The sequence below is a fragment of the Nothobranchius furzeri genome, chromosome 1, assembly GCF_043380555.1.
Source record: "Nothobranchius furzeri strain GRZ-AD chromosome 1, NfurGRZ-RIMD1, whole genome shotgun sequence".
Taxonomy (NCBI): domain Eukaryota; kingdom Metazoa; phylum Chordata; class Actinopteri; order Cyprinodontiformes; family Nothobranchiidae; genus Nothobranchius; species Nothobranchius furzeri.
The window spans coordinates 73,044,862-73,071,682 of NC_091741.1; the positions used below are offsets into that span (position 1 = coordinate 73,044,862).

At 43.9% G+C, this 26,821-nt stretch overlaps 1 protein-coding gene across 2 annotated transcripts in view; it reads right to left on the minus strand.

Annotated features, from left to right (window-relative positions):
- The window catches only part of afg2a (AFG2 AAA ATPase homolog A), a 249,339-nt gene that overhangs the window by 219,515 nt on the left and 3,003 nt on the right, over positions 1–26,821 (minus strand). For both annotated transcript variants that reach the window (XR_008562907.2, XM_054739358.2), the window contains exons 5-10: positions 25,809–26,435; positions 25,575–25,704; positions 25,401–25,457; positions 24,663–24,786; positions 13,101–13,202; positions 12,846–12,999 (exon numbers count right to left, since the gene is read on the minus strand). Coding sequence is in view for 1 of the 2 variants with exons in the window: in XM_054739358.2 (XP_054595333.1) it covers positions 12,846–12,999; positions 13,101–13,202; positions 24,663–24,786; positions 25,401–25,457; positions 25,575–25,704; positions 25,809–26,435 (1,194 nt within the window). In the remaining variant the exon portion in view is untranslated. The remainder of the gene's footprint in view (positions 1–12,845; positions 13,000–13,100; positions 13,203–24,662; positions 24,787–25,400; positions 25,458–25,574; positions 25,705–25,808; positions 26,436–26,821) is intronic.

Below are 26,821 nucleotides of genomic sequence, written 5' to 3' on the forward strand. Positions count from 1 at the left end.
AATATTCAGAGTTACCGGCCCGGCTGGCCGGTTGGTTTTGAAGTTAATGTCCACCCCTGCAAAAGGTAAACTTACAAAAATCTTACCCTCTTCTCTTTCTGACATCACTTTCCTACTTTATAGAAATTTCAAAATATATTTCAGTTACAGTTTATCAACTACACTCTGTGTCCCTATAGTATTTTCTGGATTTAAACATACTCTATGTATTCTCTGCATTTCCATCCACCTAACCATCAGTGTCATTCCTACATTAGCTCAGCTGTGGCGCTACGCCACGGCGGAAATCCCAGCGCCGCAGCTCCTCTCGATGTGCAAGAGCACCGGAACTACTCCGAGCCTCTCCCGGATGACTGAGTTTCTCACCTTATCTCTAAGGGAGAGCCTAGACACCCTGTGGAGAAAACTCAGTTTGGTCGCTTGTATCCACAATCTTGTTTTTTTGATCACTACCCAAAGCTCTCTCTAGAGTCTGCACGGTCTGACAAAATCCAACAGTGTGTCTTGGGCTTAACTACTCACTCAGAGTCATCCATGCCCATCACACTATCTCCAAAGAAAACAACGCAAATAATATTTTTTCAAATGGGATTCATTTTCTGTTTTTTGTAAGTAAATGAATAGTCTGCATTGTCCAAATACATCTGAACCTCACAGAACAAACACACGTTAGGTTGCTTTGTGTAACCTCGTCTAATTTAAATACCATTCCAGCTACATTCAGGTCAGACACTGGGCCGCAGAGCTGCGGCTTCCCAGCAATAAAACTGAGGGACTTAGATGACAGCTGTCCCTGTCAGCCTGTCTTGTAATAACGTGCTTCCTGACACGAGTCTGCCATAAGGCCCAGTCAGAACGATGTGAAGAGGTGCTACATCAGAAACAACAGACACGCTGTCAGAAAAATGTTTATCAACAGAGTTATTGATGTGTTTGCTGCATATTTTCATCTGCTGTGACTAACACAGTCCAGCATTTCAGCTTGATGTGTACGTAAATATGTCAACTCGCCTAAAACTATGATGAAAGGAAGCCATGTCTTCTTCAGATACACAAGCTCAAGAGACCTTCAGAGAAATGTGTTCATTCACTCAACATCTAGGACTCTAATTCAGAACAGACAGCAAGAAAAATTATATTTCCTAAACAAATCAAGCTATTTAAGTCAAAATTGCCATTTTAAAAAATAGGAATTTCAGAATGGTTAACAGCTCTACCTGCAATAATCAGAGCACAAATTGGTCTCTACGGCAATATGAAACTTGGCCACTAGAGGTCCTCAATGAGGCTTCAGTAAGAGAAATGATCATAAAGCAGTGAGACATGAAGGAGTCTGGGACTTAACTATATTACAGCTCTAATATATTTGTACTAAATCAACATTTACCTAGCTTTTACTTATAAATGGCTCTTTTTAAATAAATAAAACATCACTAAAAGTACAAAAAAATGTGGAGATACAAATCCAGTTGTAAATTAAAAACAATGAAACTGAGACTGTGTTGTAAATGAGAAATGATGCAAAAAGTCCTGTTGTTCAACTATTCCTCTAAACAAAACAGGAGCAAAACAAATCTGAAGTTTCTATTCAATAAGATCAGCAGAACTGGATCAGTCTAATTGAAGATCGTAGAGCATTTCTGATGGTGGATTTAGTATCTAACATTTAGCTCCCTCCTCCTTGAACCTTCACCTTATCGTGGTGGAGGAGTTTGAGTGCCCTAATGATCCGAGGAGCTATGTTGTCTGGTGCCCGTGGTAAGGTCTCCCATGACAAATTGTTCTTAGGTGAAGGGTGAGACAAAGAACGGTTCAGAGGATCTTTCATGGATGTAAATTCAAAGAGTCGGAGTACCCGGCTCGGAGGGTTACCGGGGTCCCACCCTGGAGCCAGGACTGGGGTTGGGGCCCGTGAGCGAGCACCTGGTGGCCAGGCTTTTGCCCATGGGGCCCGGCTGGGATCAGCCCGAACCGGATACATGGGCTCATCCAACTGTGGACCCACCACCCGCAGGAGGAACATGAAGGGTCCGGTGCAGTGTGGATCGGGTGGCAGACCGAGGCGGGAGCCTTGGCGGTCCGATCCCCGGACAAGGAAACTGGTTTTTGGGACATGGAACATCACCTCACTGGCGGGGAAGGAGCAGGAGCTTGTGGCAGAGGTTGAGCGGTACCGGCTAGATATAGTCGGACTCACCTCAACACATAGCATTGGCTCTGGAACCCAAGTCCTTGAGAGGGGTTGGACACTTTCCTTTGCTGGAGTTGCTCCGGGTGAGAGGCAGAGGGCTGGGGTTGGCTTTTTGTTAGCCCCAAGACTCTCTGCCTGTGTGTTGGGGTTTACCTCAGGGGACGAGAGGGTAGCTTCCCTGCTCCTTCGGGTCGGGGAACGGGTCCTGACTGTTTGTGCTTAAGGGCCAAATATCAGTTCAGAGTACCCACCCTTTTTGAAGTCTCTGGGACGAATGCTAGATAGTGCTCCATCAGGGGACTCCATTGTCCTGATGGGGGACTTCAATGCTCACGTGGGCATTGACAGCTCGACCTCGAGGGGTGTGATTGGGAGGAGCGGCCCACCTAAACTGAACTCAAGTGGTGTTTCGTTAATGGACTTCTGTGCAAGCCGCAGTTTGGCCATAACAAACACCATGTTTGAACATAAGGATGCCCATCGGTACACTTGGTAACAGGGCAGCCTAGGTTGCAGGTGGATGATAGACTTTGTAATCGGATCATCTGACCTGCGGCCATATGTTTTGGACACCGGAGTGAAGAAAGGAGCAGCGTTGTCAACTAATCACCGCCTGGTGGTGAGTTGGATCAGATGGCAGGGGAAGATGCCACGTAGACCTGGCAGACCCAAACACATAGTGAGGGTCTGCTGGGAACACCTGGCAGAAGAACCTGTCAAGACGGTCTTCAACTCCCACCTCCGGCAGAGCTTTGACCGCATCCCGAGAGCAGTGGGGGACATTGACTCCGAGTGGGCCTTGTTCCACTCTGCGATTGTTGAGGCGGCTGTTGCTAGCTGTGGTCGCAAGGTGGCCGGTGCCAGTCGTGGTGGCAACCCCCGTACCCGCTGGTGGACACCAGAGGTTCGGGGAGCCGTCAGGCTGAAGATGGAGGCCTACAGGGCGTGGCTGGTCTGTGGGTCTCCGGAGGCAGCGGACAGGTACCGGATAGCCAAGTGGGGTGCAGCAGTGGCGGTTGCAGGAGGCAAAATCTCGGGCGTGGGAGGAGTTTGGTGAGGCCATGGAGAAAGACTATCGATCGGCTCCAAAGAGGTTCTTGCAAACTGCCCGGCGCCTCAGGAGAGGAAGGCAGCAACTCGCTCACACTGTTTACAGTGGGGATGGGGAGCTGCTGACGTCAACTGGGGCTATAGTTGGGTGGTGGAAGGAGTACTTTGAGGAGCTCCTCAATCCCACCTACGCGCATTCCGAGGAGGAACCAGAGCCGGGAGACCTGGGGTAGTCAAACAACTACACAGCGGCGGAGCCCCGGGGCCAGACGAGATTCGTCCTGGGTATCTCAAGGCTATGGATGTTGTAGGGCTGTCGTGGTTGACACGTCTCTGCAACATTGCGTGGTCATTGGGGGCAGTTCCTGTGGAGTGGCAGACCGGGGTGGTGGTCCCCATCTTTAAGAAGGGTGATCTGAGGGTGTGTTCCAACTATAGGGGGATCAAACTCCTCAGCCTCCCTGGAAAGGTCTACTCCAAGGTACTGGAGAGGAGGGTCCGATCGATAATTGAATCTCAGATTGAGGAGGAGCAATGTGGTTTTCGTCCTGGCAATGGAAGTGTGGACCAGCTCTATACTCTTGCAAGGGTGATGTAGGGGCATGGGAGTTTGCCCAACCAATCCACATGTGTTTTGTAGATTTGGAGAAGGCTTATGACCGTGTCCCCAGGGGCACCATGTGAGGGACGCTCCAGGAGTATGGAGTGGGTGGCTTTCTGTTAAGGGCCCTTCAGTCCCTTGACCAGAAGAGCGTGAGTTTGGTCTGCATAGCCGGTAGTAAGTCGGACCTGTTCCCGGTGAGGGTTGGACTCCGCCAGGGCTGCCCTTTGAATTCCCCCTCAGAAATGTCTGTAGCTCCCTGAAAGAACAGGATCTGAGCTGATCTGTTAGTCCTCAACCTACAGAGGTGATGTACAGAACAAGTGGACATTTTGGTAGTTTAAGTTTAGATTAGTATTTAGTTTAGATCTTTTAGACAAAGATCTTTGAACCTGCATGATATTTTGACTAAGCGGGGTGCACCCTGGACAGGTTCCCAGTCCATAACAGGGAGAACATGCAAACTCCATGCAGAAAGACCCCAGGTCGGGACTCAAACCCAGGACCACATTGTTGCTAGGCAACAGCGCTAACCACAGCGCCACCCTCAAATGTCGTCCCCAGATCTAAAATAGAATTTAAACTTAAATTTTGAGTTACATACTGGAACACACAGTTTTAGGCCACAAAATGGGTAAATAAAAAGCAGATAGATGTTTAATCAGGACCTAGATTAGAGGTAGAACCTGAACAATGAGCAATATCAGTCAGAACTTTAGAAAGTTTCAGGTATTTTGTGTGCTGTCTCTTTCACTGATACTGTAAAAATTTTAATAGAAATTACCTTCGTCATTAATGCAAATTTTTTTGCTGAGTACAGAAAATCCTGACTTTTCTTAATCTTATATTCTGGAAGCATCATGTGAAACTATAACACCCAAAGATATTTGTTTTTTCACATCAGATCTCCCTCAAAGGTATGCAGGAACTTAGTAAACAATCTAATTTGACTATAAACAACAGTAAAATAAGCTCTCTTAATTCTAAGATGAACTTTTGTTTTCTTTTCCTCGAGATTTAAAAATCCTTTCTTTCATTGATGGATCAGAGCGCTGAACCTGGATTCCCCGGTCAGAGCACACATGTAAAACACACATTTATTCGTCATAATTTCAGCACTCAGTGGAAGCTTAAACAGGGATTTGAGGTGGCTTTAGACTCTAACAGATCGTGCACCAGTGTGTTCATACTTTTAGCTCAATCCGTGATCAGCTATAATTAAGTAGGGATTATATGACACATCTGTCATCAAGAAGTTGTTCGTGGGGCTCTGAACAACTCAGAGGACAAACAAACACTTCCCTAATGACATCAAGATTTCCATCTGTTCTTGTGCACAAAAAAACAACAACATACGCACAATTACTTGGCCTGTCATCCTTCCCACCGACGTTCCTCACATATGAACAACTGAACTAAACAGTCTCGTTCTCTGATCTATAAGCAGGCTGGTATTGTGTTAAAGGCAGGATGTGAAACCCAAACCCAAATGTGTTTTTTGTATGCATTAAAATTAGAAGGCCTGTTTGTGTGTGTGTGTGTGTGTGTGTGTGTGTGTGTGTGTGTGTGTGTGTGTGTGTGTGTGTGTGTGTGTGTGTGTGTGTGTGTGTGTGTGTGTGTGTGTGTGTGTGTGTGTGTGTGTGTGTGTGTTTCTCTGCAGCTGTGCATTGTGGGGATCAGTTGCGTGACCCGAGTATGTTGCAGTCACTGTGATATGTCCCCTCGTTTTTATTTTTCAGGAAGTGCTGCGTTAGAGTGTACACTTCCCCCACAGCTCATTGTTACCTGAGCAGCTAAAGGAAGCAACTGCAGTCCAGATGTTGTTATCCTCTTTGGCTTTTGTTTCTTTTAGTGAAAGCAAAAATAGGACAAAAACGTGTGTGCGTGTGCATCTATGGTGGCATTGGAATGGAAACCTTTTAAAACTTAATAACGACCTTAAAGGTGCAGTATGTAAGAATATATTGAAAATTTTACAGTGAGAAAATCCCTAAAGAGTCTAATATTTCAGTCGTTTTGGAAAGATGGTTTTACTAAAACATATTTCATATCCATCTGACTTCAGAGATAGTTTTGAAAGGAGAAAAACTGACAAAGGAAGGAGGGACGTAACTACTGTTGACCATCAGTGAGTGTGGGGTTGCTGTGTCTCCTGCGAGCTAATACTGCAGCGCTGATAATTGCAATTTGAGCTCCAGAGTTGTTTAAAGTGGTTGCAGTAACCAAATTACCACAAGATGTCATTTTCACTTCATGTCTACATAATGCACCTTCAAATCTCCAAGAGTACTTTGCAAATAAAAAAAAAGTAAGACGGTCTGTCTGCAGTGACAACTAGTGGCACAAATTATAAACTTCAACTAAATGTGTGTTTGAAGAGTGAGGAACATTTACACTTAAAGCCAGTTGCATCTTGCAGCAGTGGCTTTGACTGCTCCTGGGGTGTTCCCAAGCCAGAGAGCACATGAACTCCCTCCAGGAAGTTCTGGTTCTACGATAAGTTCTCTTTTCAGAGGGAAATATTTGGAAAACATGCAGGAGAAATAGTAATCAGAAGTTTGAACCACCTCAGCTGACTCATGTTAATGTGGAGAAGCAGTGTGTCTACTCAGCTCTGCCCTATGCCAACCCTAACCCCAGAATCTCCTTTTTCAGTCACAATCCAAATCTCAGACAGATTAAGGGTTGGAATGTAGATGGACCAGTAAACCAAGGATTTTGCCTTTTGGCACACCTTCATCACAACAGACACCTTCATTACTGCTGATGAAGCCCAGATCAGCTGGTCCTTCCCTTGCTCCATCCTATCATCACTCATTGAAAGACACGAAGGATCTCCCAACTCGTCTCCGGTTGGTTAATGACTCAGTCCTTCCATCACTTCACATCCAGATATTTTCAAAGATGGCAGTTTACAGAGTCTAATTTCCCGATATTTGGGTATCCCGCCTCTGATTGGATAACAGAAACACGAATCTACCACTGACTCCATTTGTTCTGCAATGTGGATGTTTTACAAGATAACACAAGACTGGAGGAGTTCTGCTGTGTGATGGAGTGACTGATCATTTTCAAAAATAATGAGTAAAGAATGATTTCTCAGTGAGCCTGCTCTTAAAACAGTTTGGGTTCATGTTTCTCAATCTCCAAATCTCTTTCGCTTACATCATCGTTAAAGTTGTGAATGAAATTATACTGAATTCCACCTAATTGTTGTTTATCTTCAGCAGCCAACAGACAGAAATAAACCAAGCAAAAACTCTTTTAGAGCGATTTCAGAGTACTTAGTTCTCCTGAGGAAAAGGCCCAACGCTTCACTTTTCTCTCTGAGTGAGTTAAGTTTGTGGATTTTTGAGGAAGTGAGCTGAGTCAAACAGGGTTGGGGAGTTTGTTGTCTCCCCCAGGGTTGTGAGGAGGTTTCTCAGAAAGCACAGGCAGTCACGTATGGCTCTCTACGGACAGTAAATCACGCTCTTCGCCGGAGTGCTTCCAAGCAGCAATCCCAGCTACTTCCTCAGCTGGAAAGGCAATACACCACATACCCGAGGCGGTGGGACCACCCAGGAGGCACACGGGGTCGCACAGAAACATACGTCCTCACGAAAACAAATAAGCACGAACAAACCCCCACATGTGCAGACTGCTGTGCTCGTCCTCGGGATGTGAGGTGGGACAGTTTGTGGCAGTAAGGGTGAGGGGGCACAGAAATTTCACAACAAGTGGTGGTTTCAGTGGTTTCTCTCACTGGGATCAAAATACCACACAAAGTCCCAACTTCCTGTCTGGAGAAAAAAAGAAATGAAATGTTGGCTGACCCCCGTGTTCCAGAGGGCTTCGGGGAGGGCACACATGCCAAGAAAACATCTCTTGTCATTTGTTAAAAATTAAATTGGAGCAAAAAGCTTATTCACAAAAAAAAAACCAGACGTTTGGAGATCGTTGTTGCCGGGACAAAGAGGGAAAACAATGGAATGAACCTAAAGCGTGTAAACAAACTGTCGGTCATATTTATCTGTTGGTTGGACGTTGAGGCAAAACAGTAAAAAAAAAAAAAAAAAAAGGAGTGAGAAAATACAATCTGTCATGATTTTCAAAACTGTTCTATTTTTTCCAGGAAATGTAACAAGGAAATTAATCTTAAGAAGTTGTTTTTCGTGGTATCCAGACAGGCCCTTGGTTTCAGTGGCTTTCCTGTTTATGAATCTAGGACTAAAATCAGCAGCAAAAATCTGTAAAACATGACACACTTTTAGAATTAGACACATTTCTCTAAAAAGTGTATAAAAATAGGAGTTTCTATAACCTTGACTGTTATTTTTTATGATGTTTAAAATCATTTGGACCAGAGCCATTTAATCTTGGTCCTCCAGGGCCACCTTACCTGCATGCATCCATTGAAGAAGAAGAAGAAGAAGAAGAAGAAGAAGAAGAAGAAGAAGAAGAAGAAGAAGAAGAAGAAGAAGAAGAAAATATAATGTCTACAGCACCTCTCAAGATAAAAATCACGAGGCACTTCACAAAAACAAAAAATGTAAAAATATAAAATGGTTAAAATATATTTAAAATGAGCAAAAAATAGACAATTGCAATAAAAAATGTTAAGAAAGAGAGAGAGTGAATAGCAAAGAGGGAAATCAGTGGATCCTGAGGAAGGTGGAATAGGTGGGGAGAGCAGAATAAAGAGAGAGTGGTGAAGAAGGTCATACAAAAGCCAGCTTGAACAAGTGAGTCTTCAGCAGCTGCTGTTTAAAGGAGACCACTGAGTCCACTGATCTCAGGCTCAGGGGGAGAGAGTTCCAGAGTCTGGGGGCCACAGCAGCAAATGATCTGTCACCATTGGTCTTTAGCCTGGTGCGCTGCACGACCAGTAGGCTTTGATCACTGGACCTCAGGGACCTGCTGGGGGTGTAGGGACTAAGAAGATCACCAATGTAAGATGGTGCTTGTCCATGTAAGGCCCTATAGACCAGAACCAGGATCTTGAAATGAACCCTGAAATTGACTGGCAGCCAGTGAAGCTAGAAGAGAAGCGGGGTGATGTGGGTGGGTTTGGAGGACTTGGTCAGAATCCGAGCACAGGCATTCTGAACCACCTGTAGACGGTTCAGGGAGGTTCTGCTCAGACACGTGAAAAGAGAGTTACAGTAGTCTAAGCGTGAGGAGATGAAGGTGTGGATAATGGTCTCAAGTTCAGAGCAGGACAGAATGGGACTCAGCTTAGCAATGCTCCTGAGATGGAAGAAGGAAGAGCGAACAAGAGAACTGACATGAGAATCCAGGGTGAGAGCTGGGTCAAAGGTCACGCCAAGATTCCTGACGGAAGGTTTGGTGTGAGAAGCAAGCTGACCGAGAGTCTCTCACTTTGGGAACCAGCTTGTCTGGGGCACAGATGAGGATCTCAGTCTTATCTTCATTCAGCTGTAGAAAGCTCCCAGCCATCCAGGTTTTGATAGCCTAAGCAGGTGTGTAACAGCTGCAGCTTAGACATCTCATGGGGCTTAAAGGAGATGTACAGTTGGATGTCATCTGCATAAAGATGGTAGGAGATTCCTTTGATGGAGCTCAGGATGTGCTGAAGAGGAAGCAGATAGAGGAGGAAGAGCAGAGGCCCCAGCACAGAACCTTGTGGGACACCATGGGTAAGATAGGTGGTGGAGGACCTAAACTTAGAGACGGCCACAGAAAAGGAGCGCTCAGAAAGATAAGAGGAGAACCACTCAAGAGCAGTTCAGATTTCAGATTTCAGATTCAGATTTCAGATTTATTGGCCAAGTAAAATTACATTTACAAGGAATTTGTCTTCGGTAGATGTTCACTCTCTAAAACATACAACAACCATAATAAATGAAGAATAAAAATACCTAAAAACACATAAGAACATGTATACCCACACACATGTTCATTTACACACACACATATATACATACACACACACACGCATGCACAAACACACACTCACACACACACACATCCATAAGCATACTGATTAAGAATTAAAAACTATAGTAAAAGGATGGTAAAAGAATCTACAGATTCAGGAGAGAAATGGCTGTGAAGGAAAGAAACTGTTCTTGTGTCTGGTAGTTATTTTGTACAGTGATCTATAGCGTCTGCCAGATGGGAGGAGATGGAAGAGAGTAGATGCAGGATGTGTGGCATCTTGGACAATATTCACTGCCTTTTTCCTGGTCCTGCTGATGTTCCAGATAGGCCTGCCCAGTCTCTCAGCCTCTCCAGTAGCAGGTGATGGTCAACAGCGTCAAAGACTGCAGTCAGGTCCAGCAGGACCAGAACAGAACAGTCCCCTGCATCACTGTGAGTCAGAAGGTCATTAGAGACCCTAAGAAGAGCTGTTTCAGTAGAATGAGCTCTATGAAAACCTGACTGGAAGCTATCATAGACGTTATGTTCATCAAGAGCAGCTGTGAGTTGTTTAGCCACAACCTTTTCCAAGATCTTGGAGATGAACGTGTAGTGTCATGAATGTCCTGTTTTTGACCTAAAGGTCATGATCTGCTGTGTCTGCTCGAGCAGAGACATAAAGTCTCTGACAGCCTAATCTACATGAGATAGTGGCCAAGGTCTTTCATGCACTCTGCTCATCTGAACTGCCAGCAACCGAAGACAAAAACTATTCTGATAAATACATAATCAACAACTTTGTTAATTACCAGTAATAATGTGAGCTCAATGTTCAATCAATCTGTGAAATGACAATGTTATTACTTGATATCATAATCCTGTGATCAGTAGGATTTTACTTGATGTTATAATCCTGGACATTTGCACTAGACAATAAAGACACGTAATGCTAAAGTCACACGACACATTTTCTTTTGTCTCACCCAATCAGAACCTTTGTTTCTGGGGCTAGGTGTGGTTTTCTGTGGTGTTTGTATAAACCCTCTTTTGGCATGTCAAATTCTGATTCGCCAGTAAACCAAAATATGACAATTATAAAAACTATCCCACGACACATTTTCTTTAGTTCAAGCGTTCCAGAGGAGTCTCGGACAGGCCATCCAGACTTCCTCTTCAGCCATAAAGAACCTCAGACAAGCTGGATAAAATCTGTTGCAAGTTACACCTGACCACAATGGTTCCTTCAGAATAAAAGCTGAACCTCACGACCCCTTCAGGGTCTCGGAGACGCCAGTGATAACCTGTCGTGACCTGGAAGCACTCCAAGACTAGATTGGTCAGCCCCACTGCTTTTCTACCGGCTTCGGTACCAAAGAGGGTCCACGAGGACCTCGGCATTCTGGATCTGAATGGAGGCTTCCCCTGGGTATGTAGACCAACAGATGGCGTTTCATGTGTGTTATAAGTCTCCTACTAAAGTTTAGAGCGAAACATTCACTCCCACTCAGAACTAACTGCTTCTCTGGATCCGCTGGTTCTGAATAACATCCCACACACACACCACCATCATCTCACGTCTCACTCCACCTTAGTCCATCAGTACACAGAGTGTTAGTGTTGTTTAAATTGTGTAGAAATAAATGTCTCAACTATTTTAAACCTGACTCTGTCTTTCCTTGGAGTTAATACGAAGTGTCGCTTAATCCCCGCAATAAAAATTTCAGATCTTCTGGTTAAAATAGTCAAAGTTCCATCAGATTGATATTTCATAATTCTAAGGAATCTCATATCTTATGGTTCATAAATAAGATGTAAACGACTCATTCTTTACAAACGGAAGTTTAGAGATGGGTCTGGAGCTGCTATGAATGTGTACGGTTCCGCTTACGCCAACATCGTACACAAAAAATGCTGAACACTAACTAGAAATTCTTGAAAATTGAAATAAAATAATCTTGTCTGTTGGGTCTTTGGTAATTTAAGACCTTTGGAAACTGTATTTAAGGATTATTAGTAATTTTTAAGGATTTTTAAGGCCTTAAATTTGGAAAAGCAAATTTAAGACTTTTTAAGGACCCGCGGATACCCTGTAGAATGTTGGGGACCGACTGCTGAAAGCCCGCTTCGATGAGCTTGTGGCAGATACATGAATACTTTGGGACTAGTTGCAACAACATCTGGGAAAGGCTGGCTGCACATTTTCCACCAGAAAAGCGGGTTGTCGTCTCTTTTAATAACAGGCTCCAATCAGAAGACTGCGGTCCTTTTAGGCATCTAGTCAGCTGGTGCACGAGCTGCCACTTTTCTCAGCGTGATGAAATCACGTTCATAAACTTTATGGAACATCTCTAAACGTTGGACAAAACATTTTAAACTATTTATGTACAACAGAAAATCTAACCACGCATCCGTTTTTATACATTAAATGACTTTTATTTATTTTTTATTCCTTGTCTCCTATGTGCACTGCTTTTTTCATGACTGCATTGGAATTGACACCATTGTTATTTTTTTAACACCGGTTAATGCCACCCAAGCCTAATACCTTGGCCCCTCCCCTTTTGCACCCTTGATTTGCACTTTGCAGATTTGATATTAACTACAATCCATTGCTGTGTGGGAATTTAGAGAAGCCAGAGAAACTGCTCAAGTGCCCTTTCCATGTATGTATTTTCAAGTTTAGATATCTTAATATTGAATATTTTATTATTGTGTACATATATGATTATAATAGAATGTTCCTGTGTTGGAAAGACACATTAACCTACTAATAACAGTGCCGGTTTGTATTTTTGAACATGTTTTAATATTGTTCAATTTTTATATTATTTAAAGCAGCAGATTGCAGAGTCACACAAAGTGCGCAATGCCCACTGTCCCAATTCAGCACTTATTTGCATACTTGTTTACTACGCACTCAAAGCCTTACAAGCACTTCATCCTAGTGCATTCTGCAGAGGGCCGTAGGCTGCAGTGTGGGTATTGGGACTGGACCTCAGTATCCCACACCAACACACCTAGTTTTAATGAAAAGGTGATCAACAGGCTTCTGAAGAACTCTGAATACGCTGAAGAGGTGACTGAATCAGGTGTGTTGGTGCAGCTAAAGATTTCAGACTCTTAGCAGCAGCTTTCACTTGCCTGCTTCTTTACAAACAGCTGCGAGATCTGCTCCCACGTATCCGTGTGCTCTGTCCGCCAGCTGCGTCAGCTCCTCCTTGGTGGCGCTGCATGACACCAAACTCAGCTGCTTCTGTAAAATATCTGCTCGCTCTGCAAAGCCAGGAACTCCCACCTGCCAAATGCATTTTTTAAGTAACATTTATAGAAGAGTTTTGTGAAATATTTTATTGCTTCACTGAAAATAAGTAATTATTGCTGCCTGGTAGAACGTACCTCCAGCTCCTTGTCGAAGCGTCCGGGCCTTCGTAGGGCGGGGTCGAGGGCCTGGGGTCTGTTAGTGGCCCCTAAGACCAGCAGCTGGCCTGAGTGACCCTCCTGAAAGGAAACAAATAGACAAGTGATTAGAGACATCCACCTCAATCAAATCCAGTTACTGTTAAAGTGAGAGTAAAAATGAAGGAATTTCAGAAACACAAAGAAGTGTTTTTTAATTGTTTAGTTAAATTCTCCCAGTCAAATGAATACTTTTATTATTTTATTTCTCCATTTTTATTTGTTCCTTCATCAAACTAAGTATTTTTTATTTCTGGAGACTCAATTCTAAACGAACACTGAAAATATTTAGAGAACTCATTTTTTAAGTTTATATTTACTGGAGTGAATGAATGTTGTTCTGTTTAAACATCTTTTGTACGTTCTTGCTGGGTTTGTCTTCTAATTCCATTTTTGGTTCTTTTTCTAACAGAAAAAATAAGAGCAACAATGAAAAAACACAACATAAACACACCAACAAAACCATACACAACAGTAAGAAACAGACTAGTACACCCAAAAGACAAGATACCAGCTGGACTTAAATGTGGAGTCATTTACGAAATCCCATGCAAACTCTGCTATAAAACATACATAGGAGAAACCGGACGCCAACTCAACACACGAACAATAGAACATAGAAAGGAGTGCGAGAAAGAAACAAGTTGAAAACACACAAGAGCAGCAAAACAAGAAGCAGAAAACACAATAGTCAGCCGTAACAGATCACTGCACAAGAGAAAACCATATAATGGACTAGGACAACACAAGGATCATAAACACCAAACAACAGAAATACAAAAGATGGATAAAGGAAGCCATAGAGATAAGGAGACGTGGATGTGGGACCATGAACAGAGACGATGGAGTTTACTTATTGGATCGCGCATAGGACTGCATCATCGGAGAGGGGAGAGCGGGCAGCAGAGGGCGACAACGTCCTCTGCTGCCCGCGGATAAACGGAGTAGGAAGTGACGCCACCATCAGCGTCAGCTCTGGGGATGTTTGCAGCCGCAAACGAAACTGTCAGCAAGGTAAAGCAAAACCTTATCTGTGTTTTAAAAAGAACCAAAACTGGAATTAGTTGTTCTGTTAGTTTGGTTTTATTCCATTATATTTTGGGAATTACATTTCACATTTATTTTATTTTTAGTGATTATTTGTTTCAAACTCTCAATGAGATTTTAAATTTTCTTACTAAATGTAAGAAAACAACTTAAAATGTTTGGTGTTCCAGGCATTTATTACAGCACCACTAAGCACATAAATAAAAGGACAAAATAATATTAATAATAAATCTAACTTAATAAAATAAAGAAAAAAAGCACATATTTGTTTTTTGTGAAGGGAAAAAAATTCTCTAAATGGAGGAACTTGATTTTTTATACATTCTTTAAGTTTGCAGCTATCAGTAAAGAGTCACATTTGAGTAAAAATGACATCATTTTGAAAGGTTTGTTTATTTTTAAAGAAAGCTACATGCACTACCATTACACATATCTAACAAACATCACACCTAATTTCTTAAAGCAGGAGTTTTCAGAAATGTTCAATCGTGCATTTAAATATATGTGAATATACTATAATGTGCATAATGTCAAACAGACAAAGGATGCATCCATCCATCCATCCGTTATCTGAACCCGCTTGTCCATGTAGGGTCGCGGGGGGTGTAGGGGGTGGTGGGTGGTCCTGTCTCCAGCGGTCAATGGGCAATCAGGCGGGGTACACCCTGGACAGAGAGCCAGTCCATCACAGGGCAACACAGAGACACACAGGACAAACAATCATGCACACACACACACTCACACACACCTAAGGACAATTTAGACAGACCAGTTAACCTAACAGTCATGTTTTTGGACTGTGCGAGGAAGCCGAAGTACCCGGAGAGAACCCACACATGCACAGGGAGAACATGCAAAATCCATGCAGAAAGATCCCAGGCCGGAAAGCGAACCCACGACCTTCTAGCTACAAGGCAACAGCTCTAACCACTGCGCAGCTGATGCAATTAAGTGTATTTTGTATGATGTATTGATCTGCGAGCAAGCTCTCTGTCATGTAGATTTTCTACGAGACAAAGACTCAGCTGTTAAAAAATTAAAGATTATTTTACAAAATGTAACAATTTCAACTTAGAAAATAATTAATTGATAGATCTGCAGGACTGATTCACTAAATGTGTGTGCGTGTGTGTGTATTTGACTTCATAGGTTTAAGTAGACACATTTTAAATTTAACCTGCACCGTGTGGACATTTTTCCATTTTGCTGGTCCACACAATGTAAAGCATCCTAAAACTTGATCTTAGAGATATGGTGTTTATTAGCTTTTAGTTAGGTTAGTTTAGGTTAAGGAAAGGAATAAAACCCCATTGGTTAAGGTATGGTAAATGGCCTGTATTTGATATAGCGCCTTCTAGAGTCCTGGAACCCCTCAAGGCGCTTTACAACACAATCAGTCATTCACCCATTCACACACACACATTCACACACTGGTGGGGATGAGCTACGATGTAGCCACAGCTGCCCTGGGGCGCACTGACAGAGGCGAGGCTGTCGAGCACTGGCGCCACCAGTCCTTCCAACCACCACCAGCAGGCAACGTGGGTTAAGTGTCTTGCCCAAGGACACAACGACAGCGACAGACTGAGCGGGGCCCGAACCTGTAACCTTCCGATTACAGGGCCGAGCACTTATCTCCTGTGCCACCGTCGCCCCAAATCAGGTATGGGTTAGTGGAGTCACTAAAATTAATGGAAGTCAATGGAGATCCACACCAGTGTGTGTGTGTGTGTGTGTGTGTGTGTGTGTGTGTGTGTGTGTGTGTGTGTGTGTGTGTGTGTGTGTGTGTGTGTGTGTGTGAGTGTGAGTGCTTAATACCTGCTATGACTTTAGCAATCAAATAACAGGTAATAATTGCACAATAATCAATTTAGTTGATTGTGTCTTTAATCAGTGTTTATTTATTAGAAACATTCTGCTTTTGAAATGCAAATAATTAGATTGCTTCAAAAACAGTTTGAACTGAAAAACAAAGATGTGTGGTAAGTTTTTATTCAGCAGCCATTAATGCGGTGTACTTTGTGTCTGCTCCAGCTCATGCCATGGTCTTTCTACCCTCTATCTGCCTTTAAGGACAAAAGAGACTTTTTTATTTTGCTTCCCAACGGCTCCAGCCTGCTCCCCTGCCAATCAAGAATCAGTGATTGAATTAGTGCCAGGTCTGCTAGATGGTGCTTCCGCTGAACGACAGACTGATCCAAACTCAAGATTAGGTGAGTGTGAAGTTCACCCTACTTCACAACTCCTCACATGCATCTCTTTCTCCCAAGATCTCAAAGGCACCTCAGAGGAAAAAGCTCTTCCTTGACAGGCCCTGAATCGTTTGTCCTGTGCAGAATGCAAACTAGGCGGATGCCCATCTTTCCTCTTCTAACTCTCTAGGAAAGATAAAAAATCACATAGATCTTATGTTTAGGATGCAGCAGCGGATCTCTTTGCATAACAAGACTGCATACAAAACACATCTAGCAGCACAAATATGGTGCTGAATGACCTCAAGCAATCTGACAGATGACAAAAGACTGTCTTTTTTGTGATTTTGGTTTAAATTCCTTCAAATCTGCGTTAATTTGGCACTAAAGGTTTAGCTGAGTAATTCTTATTGAAAACACGCAGAACACCTTGTACTTCTTAATCCAACATGAGGAACATTTTGCAAATTCTTAAGTAGACATCAAACCAACAAAACACTGTTTGGACTGACAAACACTTTGAGCAACATCAGTTTAATGTTCAACAATGTTTTCTGCTCTTATCTTCATTACTCAGAGTAAAAGCTTGCATTGCTCACACAACAGTTCTGAAGGTATTTAGAAAGCTGAAAAAACAAGTTTTATATTTTTTGTTTTAAAAGAATATTAGAGTAGGACATTGCTAACATTAACTCTTTATCCCACAGCTAGCCCTCTTGTATTTGCCCCATTACCAAGAGGCAAATGATATTCACATTTTACTTTATTCCATTTCCATCTTCACCATCAGCTGTGGGTTGTGTGGAACCATCCAGAATCCCATTATGAGTAGAATTATTATTGACTTAGCTGTGAAAGGACTACCAGCAGTCTTTTAGACCTCAACCTGCTTCATACTCCAAATGAAGAAGCAAGGCCTTTACTGGAAACTGTCATTAGCAAATGTATCTCAGGTCATGATGAGAAAACAGGAAATCAAAAGATGAATTTAGATTTGCAAGTCAAGACTTTATTGGGTTACTTTTGTGTTTGTTAATCAAAATCCAAGGATGTGTGTGTGTGTGTGTGTGTGTGTGTGTGTGTGTGTGTGTGTGTGTGTGTGTGTGTGTGTGTGTGTGTGTGTGTGTGTGTGTGTGTGTCTGTACATTTTCAAATTGTAAGACTTTTGTGACCCTGTTCTGATGGATTAACTTTGCATCATCCTAAACTTCCTGAAATACTCTGCCTGCAAGATGAGTGCTCTTATTTTCTCTTTTATTTAACATTTCAATACTGTTGGGAGAATTCAACATGAACGATAGCTCAGATGGGGGGGATGATCCAGGATGCTCAGATCTGGAAAACAGACAGAAAGGCTGGTGAATCTGAACAATGTCATCAATCCTCCTGAGGGCTTTCCCTGCAGCTATACTGAAATAAAGTTTGGATATGTTAGCAGCTTGTAGTAACTTTAGATCATTTCTTTCCCTGAGTGACTTTTAGAGACGACTATAGAAGAATGATCTGTTTTCTCATTAAACCTCAGAGCACAAACGACACCCCAGAGGTCCAACCCACAGCATCTGAAGTTCATCCAGCATGCAGAGATGGTTTCTGCATGACAATCAGGATTACCAGTGAGGAATCCTGACGGGGCCCACAGTGTTCCCTGAAGGAGCAGATCCAGATCTGACCGGTTTGCAATGATTCTGGTTCTAAATTTAAAGATTCCAACCATGAAAATGTTCAGAGTCCATTTCCTATGAGTTTATTGATCCCCTAGGGAAAAATATTCTCCACGTTGTCTGAAACCATTCTCTTGATCAGCCAGGGCCTCCCGTCCCCACATTAAAGATGCATTACGTAGAAATGAAGTAAAAACTGACATCCCTTGGTAAAATGTGGTTACTGAAACCACTTTCAACAATTCTGGAGCTTTCTGCCATCCGTCGTCAAATTACACTTGTCGTTGCTCCAGTTTTAACTCACAGGAGACATGGCAACCCCACACCAACTAATGGTAAACAGTAGTTACATCCCTCCTTCCTTTACAAATGCGCCAAAATGAAAATTCTAGGCCGAAACTAAAAATGAGGAAACAAAGGCAGAAAAACTGAAAGATATTATCATGTCAATAATTAAAACCATAGGATTTATAGATTTGATGTAACCTCACTAAAATCAAAGCCCTGCAATAAATCAGTTACAAAACCATGAAAATGTTTGTGTAGCACTGACATAAAAACAATGCACAATATAAATAAAACTGAAAATAAAATGTTTCACTTGACCCCACTTGTGTACATTAAATAATAATGAATTAAAAATAATCTGGTGGAGAAAGAGCGCGAGTTGGTGTGTGAGGTTGAAAGGTCCCAACTAGATATCGTCGGACTCACCTCAACGCATGTCTCTGGCTCCGGAACCAGTTTCCTTGAGAGGGGTTGGACTTTCTACCACTCTGGAGTTGCTCCCACTGAGAGGCGCTGAGCAGGGGTGGGCATACTAGTTGCCCCTGATCTTGGTGCCTGTACGTTGGGGTTTAACTTGGTGAATGGGTATTTAGTCTGAATTTACTGACCACAGAGTGTAGACTCCCTCAACCTACATGTGAGGGGACAGGTTCTCACTGTGGTCTGTGCTTATGCACCAAACTAAAGTTCAGACTACCCATCCTTTTTGGAGACCTTGGAGGGGGTGCTGGAGAGCGCTCCTTCCGGTGACTCCCTCGTTCTGCTGAGGGACTTTATCGCTCACGTGGGCAACAACAGTGAGACCTGGAGAGGTGTAGTTGGGAGGAACGGCCCCCTTGATCTGAATTTGAGTGGTGTTTTGTTTTTGGACTTCTGTACCGGTCATGGATTGTCCATAATGAACACCATGTTCAGACATAAAGGTGTCCATAGGTGCTCTTGGCACCAGGATACCTTAGGCCGCAGCTCGATGATTGACTTTAATGTTGTTTCATCTGACCTGCGGCTGCATGTCTTGGACACTCGGGTGAAGAGAGGGGCGGAGCTGTCAATTGGCCACTACTTGGTGGTGAGTTGGCTCAGATGGTGGGGGAGGATGCCGGTCAGACCAGGCAGACCCAAATGTATCGCGAGGGTCTGCTGGGAACGTCTGGCAGAGTCTTCTGTCAGAAGGAGCTTCAATTATCACCTCCAACAGGACTTCCAAAATGTTCTGGGGGAGACGGGAGGACTTTGAGTCTGAATGGACCCTGTTCCGTGCCTCCATTGAGGCGGCCGACCGGAGCTGTGGTCGCAGGATCGTCGATTCCTGTCGTGGTGGCAACCCCCGAACCCGCTGGTGGACACCAGCGATTAGGGATGCTGTCAAGGTTAAGAAAGAGTCCTATCAGGTCGTTTTGGCCTGTGGGACCCCAGAGGCAGCTGATGGGTACCGACAGTCCAAGCGGAATGTGGCTCGGGTGGTCGCCGAGGCAAAAACCCAGGCATGGGAGGAGTTCGGTGAGACCATGGAGCAAGACTTCCATACGGCTTTGAGGAGATTCTGGTCCACCATCCGGCGCCTCAGGGGATGAAAGCAGTGCACTACCAACAATATCTCTATTGGGGATCATGTGCTGCTGACCTCTACTCAGGACGTTGTGGATCGGTGGGCAGAATACTTCGAAGATCTCCTCAATCCCATCGGCACACCTTCAAGTGAGGAAGCAGAGTCTGGGGACTTTGAGTTGGGCTCTCAAATCTCTGCTGCTGAGGTCACTGCGGTGGTTAAAAAGCTCCTCTGTGGCAAGGCTCCAGGGGTGGATGAGATCTGCCCGGAGTTTCTTAAGGCTGTGTTGGCTGATACAGCTCTGCAATATTGCGTGGACATCAGGGGGCAGTCCCACTGGACTGGCAGACCGGGGTGGTGGTTCCCTTAGCAGGGTGTGTTCCAACTACAGGGGGATCACACTCCTGAGCATTCCTGGTAAGGTCTTATCAGGGGTTCTTGACAGGAGGGTCCGTCGGATTGTTGAACCTCAGATTCAGGAGGAGCAATGTGGTTTTTGTCCTGGCCATGGAACACTGGACCAGCTCTATACCCTTAGGGGGATCCTGGAAGGTGCGTGGGAATTTGCCCAACCAATCTACATGTGTTTTGTGGATTTGGAGAAGGCATTTGACCACTTCCCTCGGGGGGCCATGTGGGGGGTACTCCGGGAGTATGGGGTACTAAGCCCTCTGATACGGGCTGTTAGGTCCCTGTATGACCGGTGTCAAGAGCTTGGTCCGCATTGCCGGCAGTAAGTCGGGCTCATTCCCAGTGAGAGTTGGACTCCGCCAAGGCTGCCCTTTGTCGCCGATTATGTTCATAAACTTTATGGACAGGATTTCTAGGTGCAGCCAAGGCGTGGGGGGCATCCGTTTTGGTGGCCTGAGGATCAGGTCTCTGCTTTTTGCAGATTATGTGGTCCTGTTGGCTTCATCAGAACGTGATCTTCAGCTGTCGCTGAAGCGGTTCGCAGCCAAGTGTGAAGCAGCTGGGATGAGAATCAGCTCTAAATTTGAGACCATGGTCTTGACTCAGAAAAGGGTAGAATGCCTTCCCCGGGACAGTGATGACGTCCTGCCCCAAGTGGAGGAGTTTAAGTATCTCAAGGTCTAGTTCACGAGTGAGGGAAAACTGGAGCGTAAGATCGATAGGCGGATTGGTGCTGCATCTGCAGTGATGCGGGCGTTGTACCGGTCTGTCGTGGTGAAGAGAGAGCTGAGTCAGAAGGTGAAGCTCTCGATTTACCGGTCGATCTACGTTCCTACCCTCACCTATGGTCATGAGCATTGGGTAGTGACCGAAAGAAAGAGATCACGGATACAAGCGGCCGAAATGAGTTTCCTCCGAAGAGTGGCTGGGCTCTCCCTTAGAGATAGGGTGAGAAGCTCGGTCATTCGGGAGGCGCTCGGAGTAGTCCCACTGCTCCTCCACATCGAGGAGCCAGTTGAGGTGGCTCGGGCATCTGGTCAGGATGCCTCCTGGATGCCTCCCTGGTGAGGTTTTCCGGGCACGTCCAACCGAGAGGAGACCTAAAGGTAGACCCAGGACACGTTGGAGGGACAATGTCTCTCACCTGGCCAGGGAACGCCTTGGGATTCCCCCGGAGGAGCTGGCCCAAGTGGCTGGGGAGAGGGAAGTCTGGGCCTCTCGCCTTAGGCTACTGCCCCCGCAAACCGACTCTGGATAAGCGGGTGAAAATTGATGGACGGACGGAGTTATAAATAAATAAAATATTAAATGTACAGACTTATAACTGAAAGGTCTGCCAAGGACTGGCAGGAGATTATTATGATTTTATGACTTTGTTTTATTTTGTTTTAATCTATGTGAAGCACTTTGTGAATCTATGCCTACAATAAGTGCTATATAAATAAAATATACACACTACTTACTTACTAAAATTAACCCCTTAAGCACCAAAGTCGCAATATGGTAAATGGCCTGTATTTGATATAGCGCCTTCTAGAGTCCTGGAACCCCCTAAGGCACTTTACAACACAATCAGTCATTCACCTATTCACACACACACATTCACACACTGGTGGGGATGAGCTACAATGTAGCCACAGCTGCCCTGGGGCGCACTGACAGAGGCGAAGCTGTCGAGCACTGGTGCCACCAGTCCCTCCAACCACCACCAGCAGGCAACATGGGTTAAGTGTCTTGCCCAAAGACACAACGACAGCGACAGACTGAACGGGGCTCGAACCTGCAACCTTCCAATTGCGAGGCGAGCACTTAACTCCTGTGCCACCACCACCCAATATTGCGTTTAACGAGCCACAGCTGCAAATATAATTCCTCATGAAGTCATTACTTTACACCAGAAAATAGTGGAAATGTGTAACTTCAATCTGAGCAAAACTTTTGGGTGTTTCTCTTGAAAAGTTTGGAGTTTATAGAGTTTGAAAACTGCTCCCCGCAAGCAGAGGTGGAAAGTAACGAATTACATTTACTCACGTTACTGTAATTGAGTAGCTTTTTTGTATATTTATACTTTTGAAGTCGTTTTTAAAAGCTGTACTTTTACTTTTACTTGAGTAAGTTTTTAAAAAAGAATTGTAATTCGCTACATTTTAAATCATATCCGTTACTGAGTAAAAATAAATTATAGGCTTAATAAATTAAAAGTATTACGTGTAGCAGCATCGGAACGGAAAGAGACACCTGCATGAGCACCACGTCTAAACCGTGGGGGGGTGTACACTTTAGCTCAAAGACATCAGTTCAGTTCCTCAACTCGCTGTTTACCTCCTCTCTCCCTCCTCTCCTGTGGGTTGGAACCCGCACCTTCGCGCACCGGTGCAACGTCATCAGAATTCTGCTCGGTTCGGTAGCCGGACTCTGTTCCGTGTTTGAATTGTGTTTCTCTACCGCTCCGCACGGAAGCGGCAAAATGACGTTTAGCGCTCCTAACAAGCGGATTATCAGCGCTTTGCTCATAAAACAGAAGACCTGCAGGCCTCTGTGAGTTAAAACATCCTGATACTGTTCAGGTGTAAACATTGTGCTCCATCCCTGTGTGTGTGGGCGTGTGTGTGTGTGTGTGTGTGTGTGTGTGTGTGTGTGTGTGTGTGTGTGTGTGTGTGTGTGTGTGTGTGTGTGTGTGTGTTACACATATAGAACTGCATGAGACAGCGTGGTTTCATCAAATCCATGCATCTTATTTCTTGGCTGTAGTAATGGCTCAGGAAAATAACTTCTATTTCATAAATAATGACATCTTAATAGTATCTACGATAATGTTTTATCTTATCTTTGGTCTGGGAGGTGTAACTTATCATGATACAAGCCTTTTAAAACATGTTAAAGTGTTACAAGAGGAGATAAATGTATGAATTTAAAGTTCATGTTTGGAGGCTCACGCTGGTGAGGAGACACCATTAGTTCTAGTAACACCTGGGCTCCCAAGGCCTGTTCTGAGAGGATGGACATTACGGGACCCTTAAGGATTCCAGTTGGATGATTGGAGGATTATTTAGGAGGATTAGAATGAACAAACTGATTTCAGTGGTGAAGGGTTAAATGAGTGAGTGAACCCACTACCAAGGATGAACTCTGCTAACTTTAAAAATCAGCTGCTCTAAATAAGCATGAAGGTCAGAGAGGAGCTCTAGGATGGACATGGATAAAGGAACTGTAATGTAGAGGTAAAGTAGGGCAGGGCCAACGTTAACAGCTGTCATACGGTCCATCTGAAATGTTTGACTTTCATTTAGCTTGTTATGTGACAGGTTAGAGCACAGTCTCATGTTAGAGTTTTGTCATGAAAACATTGAGATACCTCACACACTGATGGCATCTAAAAATTTACTTTTTTTGTTTCAAAATAAAGAATAATTTTAATCACAATTGAAACTCACCATCCTAGAAAAACCTCATCCAATCAATGTGAACGTCCTGTTCTCACTGATTGGATAGAAATCCCTCCTTCAAGCTGTGCGTGTTTGAGAGTGTGTGTGTGTGCGCACACACACACACGAGCGAATTGTGAACTGGCGTTGTGATTTAGCACTACTTAGATGTAGCCATCCTTACGCTGAAAAAAATGTAACTAAGTAACTTTTACTTTGAGTACATTTTGCTTACGATACTTTTTACTTTAAATTGAGTAAAAATTTAGGCAAGTACATTTACTTGTAATTGAGTAAAAAATTATCAAAGTATTGGTACTCGTACTTAAGTAGGAAATTTTAGTACTCTTTCCACCTCTGCCCGCAAGACATCGCCTCGCAAGGTCAGGCAGCTTGACATTGAGAAACACCCTTTGTCTGATAATATGACTCGGACTCTGAAGAGCAATATTCACCCTCTGATGAAGATATTCACTCGTTCAGTGAGTAATAAGGTGACATTGCAGCTGCGCAGCAACAGAGTCTGAGAGTAAACATGCTTCACACACGATCCAAAGCTTATTACAGCGTGTTCAGGACATGGTGGGTGTAGAAAGGATGATACAAACACTGCTAACAGTGACAGATGTAGCGGGAATGCAAAAGAAGAAAAAAAAGCAGAATAGATGTGGTAGACGTGAAACTGAAAGTGCGTCACGTAATTGATACGAATATTCCAGCGATGGCAATAAAACAGCATCACTAAATCAGGGAAAAACTTCACTTTAGAATTTTTGATGAAGCAAAGAGCAAAACGGGGTTTACCTGACGGTCTGTTTCTGTGATCTTGGTGTTTCAGCCCAAAACCAAAAATGCATTAACATCTGCTTGAAGGCCACAACAGTTTAGGGCTCCAGAAAACTCCTCGGGGGCACTGATATACTTACTGAACCAATCCCATCCATCAGAGTCAGGAGAGAAGCAACGACTCGTTTCTCCACCTCATTCTGGGCTCCTTCTCTCTTTGGACACAACGCATCCAGCTCATCAATAAAGACGATCGCAGGCTGCCTGTCAGAACAAGAACAGCCTCAGAAATGTTGAACGTCATTTATCTACCTCCTCTTCCGCTAGAACATGTGCGTCGCTTGAGTTAATCTCAAAATTATCAACATTATTTCATGAAAATAACATTTAATGCATTAAAGGCCCATCCACAGCCTTTCATGTCAGAGTTTTCAACTACGATCATGTTGAGAAATCTCAAGATCAGATCTCAGCTACCACCAAACACTTTTCATCAATATTTGTAAAACATTTTTGGGATTTCTAAGGTCAGTTGGATGTGGCGGACATCTTGAAGCAGATTGACTTCAGAGGTTAATCAGGGCCAGATGTCCATCCAATGAAGCCTTTCATTAAAAATCATCCAGTAAGGCACCCTATATGTTGTAGAACACACAGGAAAAATACAATGTGCCTCCACCTTTCACATTTTGACAGCCAACAATAATGATCAACACTGTATAAAATAAAAGTAGTCTAAAGATCTTTGCAAATTTACTTAAATTGTGAGGAATTTCTAGAGACGTGTGATTGTTGAGTATTTTCAGATATTTTCACGTTTCAGTAAAAATCCATCAGACTTGCTCATGTAAGAGCCCAGATGGTTTGATGGAGTTTACCTCTGAGACGCCTCGGTGAATATATGTCTCAGCCTCGCCTCAGTTTCACCATAAAACCTGCAAAATTGAGAAGCACCACATCAATTTAGAAGCTGCAACTTTGTGCCATGCCATCAGCCTTATACAGCTGATCCCACCGTAAATAATGACCAAAGTCAAGTCTCTGAGTCGTACTTGCTCATGACCTCTGGGCCGTTGATCACCACCATGTGAGCTCCAACCTCGTTAGCGATGGCTCGTGCTATCATGGTTTTCCCTGTTCCTGGAGGTCCGTATAGAAGTACCCCTCTGGGAGGTGGGATCCCTGTTTGGATCCAACAATGCTCAATAATTAAAATAAAAATAACTAACATAACAGCAAAGTGCTCCAGTTTTAAATCTTTTATTTAAATGACTGTGGAAAATTACCAAAGGTGGAAAACAGGTCAGGGCGTTTCAGAGGAAGCTCGATGGTTTCTCTGATGGCGTCCAGTTGGCTGCTGAGACCACCAATCATGCTGTATGTAACCTTTGGCCTTTGGTCTTGTGCCTCTGAATTTTGCTGCTCTTCTTTATTTTTAAACTTGACTTTAGAAGAACAGGATAAGCAGTAGAAGGTGTCACTACCTATACAACCAGCAGGGGGTGCTGTGGACAACTTCTCTGAGCTGAGTGAGCTCTCTGGACTGACAGCTGACCCTACACTGGATAGATTCTGGGAGTTGGAGGAAGGAGTGAAGGGAGCAGCAGGTGAGGAAAGTGAGAGAAGAGGGGCCAGTCGGCGGGGGGTGCTGGCTGCAGGACCGGGCTCTCCAGGCCTGCCTGGTGCCACTTCATTGCTGTCATCCACAGTGAGCGTGCTCAGCTGCAAGGAGAGATCAGCTGATGTGGAGTCCATCACAGAGGACTCATCTGCCTCAGGAACTACTTCTGTTGCAGGAGAAGGTCTCTGGAGGGTTATGCTGTCTTCTCCTCTGATGGTCTCCACCCGGAAGCTGCACATGCGGCCAAAATAACTCAGAGAGATGTCATTTCCAGGCAGGATGATGTTATCGGCTGGTTGAATAAAAATTAACAGAAAAAAGTAGAAATTTGCACCATAAAAAAGAATGTAAAATTGTATTAAATAATTGTGAAGTGTTAGCAAGTTCACTTGTATTTTTAATGCATTTGCAGCAGTCTCTAGCCTAAAATGAATGCCTTGTGAGCCATTCTTTGTAGTAAAGAAGCTCTGGTGCTCCTGTTTCAGGAACTAGAAGTGAGCCACAGTGGAGGGGAGCAGAACACGGCAGGATTTGGAGTCTTATTTCCTGATATGCAGACATCTCTTCTCTGATTGGCTAACAGCAACACGACTCTACCACTGACTCTGTTTCCCTGCAATGTTGACGTTTTATCTCCACAAATAACACAAGCGTGAGTTCTGCCGTATGGTGGAGTTG